The sequence below is a fragment of the Pteropus vampyrus genome, unplaced genomic scaffold (genome assembly GCF_000151845.1).
Source record: "Pteropus vampyrus isolate Shadow unplaced genomic scaffold, Pvam_2.0 Scaffold25, whole genome shotgun sequence".
Classification (NCBI taxonomy): domain Eukaryota; kingdom Metazoa; phylum Chordata; class Mammalia; order Chiroptera; family Pteropodidae; genus Pteropus; species Pteropus vampyrus.
In genome coordinates, this window is record NW_011888806.1 from 10,749,108 (window position 1) to 10,755,362 (window position 6,255).

The following is a 6,255-nucleotide window of genomic DNA, read 5'->3' on the forward strand; positions in this document are numbered from 1 at the left end:
TGAGCTATGAGCTCATTTGTTTTTTGAAAGAACAACCTTCAGATTTCACATCACACAGTCTTAAGCTTCTTAAGCTTTGCTCATCAAAAGCCATTATTTCATATGCACTGCATGTGAAACACATGCTCTAGAACAGCAAACTTGGAGGGGAGGTTTGCGACTTCCTGAGCTTGAAGACATAGCTGTCTCCAGAAGTCTTGACAATATTCTTTAATATTATATCAGAATATCTTTACTAAAATGAAATCTCTAGACAGTTACACTGGGAAAGTAGACCTTTCATATCATTGGAGATAAAGAGTCAAAGCCGTCAGTATAATACCACGTTCATTTAAAAGCCAACAGGCACTACCGTTTGAGGCGAAATAGTGAAAGAAATTTCCTCTACTGATACTTCAAAGACATTACAACATCTGGAATTTGGTTCTATATAGGGTATTCCACTAAAAAGTAAGTATAAAAAGATTTTAATAGGGCAAACAAGATTCAGGTTTCTTACAATATGTTCTCCCTGGGGGAAAACAAATAACACAGTGCATCTGACTAACCTTTCTGCACTTCAGCTGCATTAATTAACATTTAGTCATGGATTCCATTGCAAGCCAGATGAACTCAGTGCTACAGCTGTTTTCATTGAGGGGAAAAACATGCTTTCATATTTTTGATTCCAAGCATTTATAAATCTGGGAAAAATGTTTTATTGACTGTCTTTGTGCCAGCATTATTGATATGCATTACACATTAGTCACTCTAGACTGTGATTAAATCAATGTCAATATCACATCAATGGGGTCAGTCAGAGCCAATGCTATAAAAAGTACATTCCTAACTCCCTTTTTCTTACATCAAAGATTAGGAAGGGCTAAAGAACTGATCAATAAAGTAAATCATGCCCTTGAAGAAACTGTTGCTGGGTGAATCAAAGATTGAAGTGGAGATCAGGTACTCTGAGAAGGACAGATGAAGATGACTAGAAAATAATGAACAGATGTCGAAGACGTTTAACTGCAAGATCTGATGACTTGGCAGAGACATCCTCAACACTGTAAGCCAAATATGTGGAAGTGGTTGTTCGGGAGCAAAGCCGAGGTATAGAACTGTGTTTTTTTCAGTCATCTAGGAAGTTTTTGTTTTGTTTTTATAGCAAAGACTTTTTTTTTTTTTGATATAGTTTTGTGAGGAAATTATAACAGTAAATCAGCTGGACAATGCATTCTACCTGTAATACTTTGTCAGATTTCATATTAAAAAAGCACTGTAACAGCAAAATTGCCTCTAATAGTCATTTACAAATGCTGTGTCATGATTTCTGATCAGCTCTGGAGTCTTGCGGACAAGTGAATGTCCAATAATCATGTTGCCACATGTATGTGTCTCTGTGTTCATTTGTATCAGTGTACAAACCTGGAATCATTATTTGTGTAAATACTAACTAAATTTGACACTTGATGCCTCAAATTAATGTTCTCGGCCACGACTCAAGAAAAACAAAGGCTGTCTGACCTGTTTTCACTTTCATCAACATAAAACAGTAATAATTCAATCTAGCCAGAAAAAATATCTTACCTGGAACTACTTCAAAAAGAAATTTTCCTGGGCTCTCTTCATTGCAGGGATGTTCAAGGACTTTATTTCCAGGCAGAAAAATAGTACCCTGTGAACATGAATTCCGAAAATGTCAACATCATCCGATGGCAAATACTGAATATCATCATCATCATAATCATCATCAGTGACTATCCATGGTACATCTACAATTCAGTGTATAGTAATATGCATCAGACACATTTATATTTCCAAATATTCAAAATTATGTAACAGAATCATTTTCATTCGACATTTAACAAATATTTGTGAACCATCTAATGTGTATAAGATACTGTATTAGGTCCTGGATTCATTTTAAGCACCAATTTATTAAATGCATTCCGCGTGCCAAAGTCTTTTTAACTAAATTTATTGGGGTGACATTGGTTAATAAAATTATGAGTTTCAAGTGCACAATTCTATAATACATAATCTGTATATTGCATTGTGTGGTCATCGCCCAAAGTCAAATCTCCTTCCATCATTATATATTTGACCCCTTTTATCCTTATCTACCTCCCCCGCTCCCCTTTCCCTCTAGTAACAACTAAGCAAACTGTTGTCTGTGTCCGTAAGTTTTTGGTTGTTCATTTGTCTTGTTCATTTGTTGCTTTCAGTTTTATATCCCACATGTAAATAAAATCATATGGTTCATAGCTTTTTCTGTCTGACTTATTTTGCTCAGCATGATACTCTCAAAATCCATTCATGTTGTCGCAAATGGCAGTATTTCATCTTTTCTCATGGCTGAGTAATATTCCATTGTATATATGTACCACAGCTTCTTTATCCAATCATCGATTGAGGGATACTTTGGTTGTTTCCATGTCTTGGCCATTGTGAATAATGCTATCATGAACATAGGGATACATATATTTTTATGGATAAATGTTTTCAAAATTTTTAGGTAGATACCCAGAAGAGGGATTCTTGGGTCATATGGTAATTCTATTCTTAATTCTTTGAGGAACTTCCATACTGTTTTCCATGGTGGCTATAACAATTTACATTCCCACCAGCAGTGTTATAAGGCTTCCTCTTCTCCCACAGCCTCTTTGACACTTCTTGTTACTTGTCATGTTGATAACAGCTATTCTAACAGGTGTGAGGTGGCATCTCATTGTGGTTTTGATTTGCATTTCCCTAATAGCTAGTGTATCTTTTTTGTATATATCTGTTGGCCATTTCTATGTCTTCTTAGAAGAAGTGTCTTTTTGGGTCTTCTGCCCATTTTTTAACTAAATTCTTTCTTATTGTTGTCGTTGTTGTTGTTGTTGACTTGTATGAGTTCTTTATATAGTTTGGATATTAGCCCCTTATCAGAGGTGTTGTTTGCAAACTTCTCCTATTCAATCAGTTGCCTCTTTGTTTTGTTGATGGTTTCTTTCACCATGCAGAAGCTTTTTAGTTTAATATAGTCTCATTTATTTTTGCTTTCATATCCCTCGCCTTTGGGACTAAAAATCCTCTCTAAGACCAAGGTCCATAAGATTAATACCTATGTTTCCTTCTATGCAATTTATTATGTGCCAAAATTTTTACTGAACGTTCTATCAACATCATATTATTTGTTAGAATAAAATGAGGTAGGTATGTTTTCCCCATTTTATAGCTGTGAAAATCTAGGCAGAGTTATTAAGTAACTTAGTCATTATTGCCATAGCTTTCTCTTAATTACCTTTTCTCTCTTCTGTTAGATTTCTCTCTCTTTATTGGGTCATGCTCATGGTACTGAGACATATTTAAAAGTCTATCCTATTAAAAATTTTACTTTGACTCCAGCTATTATCTTTTTTTCTCCTTGCCTAGAAAAGAGTTGTCTACACTGAATCTGTTTCCTCATATGTATCCACTGCAGTTTGGCTTGTACACTCATAACTCCAATTACATGACTTACAAGCTTTGTGTTTAACAATTTTGAATCCCCGATGAACTTGATTTCCTGGGAGCAGTCAGCACTATTAACTACTCCTTGAAGCATCTTCTTTCCTTGGCTTCTTGGTTTTCTCTAGGTTTTTGTCCAAGTCTCTTTTGCTGGCTCTAATTAACCCTTAAATATTAGAGTGTTTCAGAGATTTATCCAATGATTCCTTCTCTTCTGAGTCTATACTCTTTCTCCAAGCTATCTCATCCATACCTATGAGTTTAACAACCAACTGTAAGCCAATGAATGCCAGAAAAACATTTCTAACCCAGGGCACTGTGAGATGCAGACTTTTACGTCCAATAACTTATTTGACATTTCTATTTGGATATCTCAAAAGTATCTTAAACTAAACTTAGTCAAATTAAAATGCAATTAATTTTTGGTTGTGTTTATGTATTCCCTAACTCAGTGACTGGCACCTTCTTCCAATCGGTTGCAGTAATGTAAGAGTCATTATCTCTACTCTACTATGTCTCTAGCACCACCATTCCCTAATTCAAGCCTGGAACATTTCAATTGTCAGTTCACTGAATTCCCCATAATACTCAAATATCTTTCAATCCATTTTTTTTTTTTCTCAATGCAGCCAGAGCGATCTTTAGAAACAGAAATTTTATTTTGCAACTTTCCCACTTAAAGATCTTCAATGGCTTTCATTTGTCCTAGGATAAAGCTCTGGGTAGTCTGTTCTACCAACATCTCTAAGTTAATTTTTCCACTCTTATGCTTTTCATACCTTTTATGGCTTCCTGTGATCCAGCCAACTGCCTTTCTATAAATAGCACTATAAATAGCATCATATTCTCATCTATCTGGGGTCTATTTTCTTTTCTCAGTTGTTTTATACCCACTTTTCAAAACACATTTGCATAGCTTTCTTAATTTTTCCTGGAGTGATTTACCACTGTATGCAATTGTTATTTGTAAGATTATTTGATTAATGTCTCTCTTCATCATTAAACTGCAAGGGAGCAAGAATAATATCCAGTTTACTCCCTAATTTACCACCAGTGCCTAGCATTTTGCCTGGCATAGGTTAATACTAAAAAAAAAAAAAAAAATTGTATTGTTGAGTGAATGAGTACTGTTAGTACAGCAAAGCCAGTATTCAAAACCAAGCATGCTGGATTTAAAAGCCTGTGCTCTTTTACACTTTATTCTATTGTCCTTTTCTACAGCCATACCACCCTGAATGTGCCCGATCTCATCTGATCTCGGAAGCTAAGCAGGGTAGGGCCTGGTTAGTACTTGGATGGGAGACCACCTAGGAAGACCAGGTGCTGTAGGCATTTAAAAATAAACAAACAAATAAAAAAATAAATATATATTCCACTTTCCCAGCTTGAAGCAATATTTAACTCAAGTAATGTTTAATCAACTTTCATTCTACCTGTTTTGGCACAGAAAATTATAGTCATCAACTCCGTCCCTGCTTCTGGGTTTAGAGTGATAAAGCATGCACTTTCTAACTAAAACCCAAGAAATTGTAGCTTAGAAGTATCCCTCTCCCTCCATGCTTACAAGGTGAAATGTTAGAGGTACAGCCTTTGTTTTCCTCCTTTAGGAAGTAAATTTTCCTACTTTTCATCATATCTATCATCATCTGGCTTATGAATCTCATTTTGCTTACAGGTATTTTTAAATAATTTTTAAAAACCTGAATACTTTGAAAATATTCTTCATAATTAAAACCTTTCTTATATATATGTTTAATCTATATGATTTCTATAAAGTGATAAAATCAGTTGTTTCAATTATGAGTTTATTCTATTTACTGAAATAATTTTGTGAAGTAATTAAAATTTTGATTTAGTTTAGTTTTAGAACATAACATCTAAACTTCCAGATGGGTACAATATTCTTTTATACGTGCATACATGGGTATATGTGTGTATGTAATGGCTCCTATTTAATTCTATGCCTTCAAGCTCTACTTAGAATTTTAAACTGTACATGAGTCCTATAAAGTAAATTTAAGCCACTCTCCTGCGTAAAAAATCCTCCTGCATAAAGCTATTCTCCCTTCATAAAATCTCAAACAACCTCACTTGTAACTAATTAAAAGACAGAGAAATACTACTTTTTTTGCCTTTTTTTGTATGTGTGAAATAGCTATTTCTGGTTGATATTTTTAATTTCCAAATTTGACATTATACATATTTTATATTTTGACAGCTTTCAAAAAAATGCGATATAAAAATAATATTTTAAATCACAGTAGACAATATTTAAGGAAGGATATAGTGTATTGACAAATATTTATTGTGGTTAATTCATTGTCACTCAGGAAGCAAAATAAAGTTATTTAATTGAAATAGCTCTCTTGATCACCTTGTATAGAAACCATGTAAAGTTCATAACTAAGAGAAACGTCTTGTGATCGTTATTTTCAAAGTATTTGCAATATTAACATTGTCAGAAAATTCAGATAAACCAAAAAAATCTGTAATTTAGTTGCCACCATAGATTACCAATACTAACACCATATACGTCTTTCCATATTTATATATATTTTTGTATATGTGTGTATTAACATATATAGTAATTTTTACAAAAAAGTAATCAAACTACACCTATTAACTGTTTCAAAACTTAAAAATCAAAACAAATTTTTTTTTTAGTTTTGTTATTATGCCACTTTAACAATCTACATTTTAAAAGCCAAATAGTAGAGTATTTGTTGTGTGTGTGTGTGTGTGTGCATGTGTGTGTATTTTTACATCTCCTATTGTTGTAAAGTA

The 6,255-nt window shown here is 33.6% G+C and overlaps 1 protein-coding gene and 1 non-coding gene across 2 annotated transcripts in view; one reads left to right on the forward strand and one right to left on the reverse strand.

The window, feature by feature from the left end:
* ARHGAP24 (Rho GTPase activating protein 24) overlaps positions 1-6,255 on the reverse strand; it is a 464,137-nt gene that overhangs the window by 253,913 nt on the left and 203,969 nt on the right. Inside the window, exon 3 of the mRNA XM_011356326.2 lies at positions 1,567-1,654. Within this exon, the coding sequence (XP_011354628.1) occupies positions 1,567-1,654 (88 nt within the window). The remainder of the gene's footprint in view (positions 1-1,566; positions 1,655-6,255) is intronic.
* On the forward strand, positions 4,685-4,803 carry LOC111737267. Its single transcript, XR_002779406.1, has one exon. It is a non-coding gene; the product is annotated as a 5S ribosomal RNA (ribosomal RNA).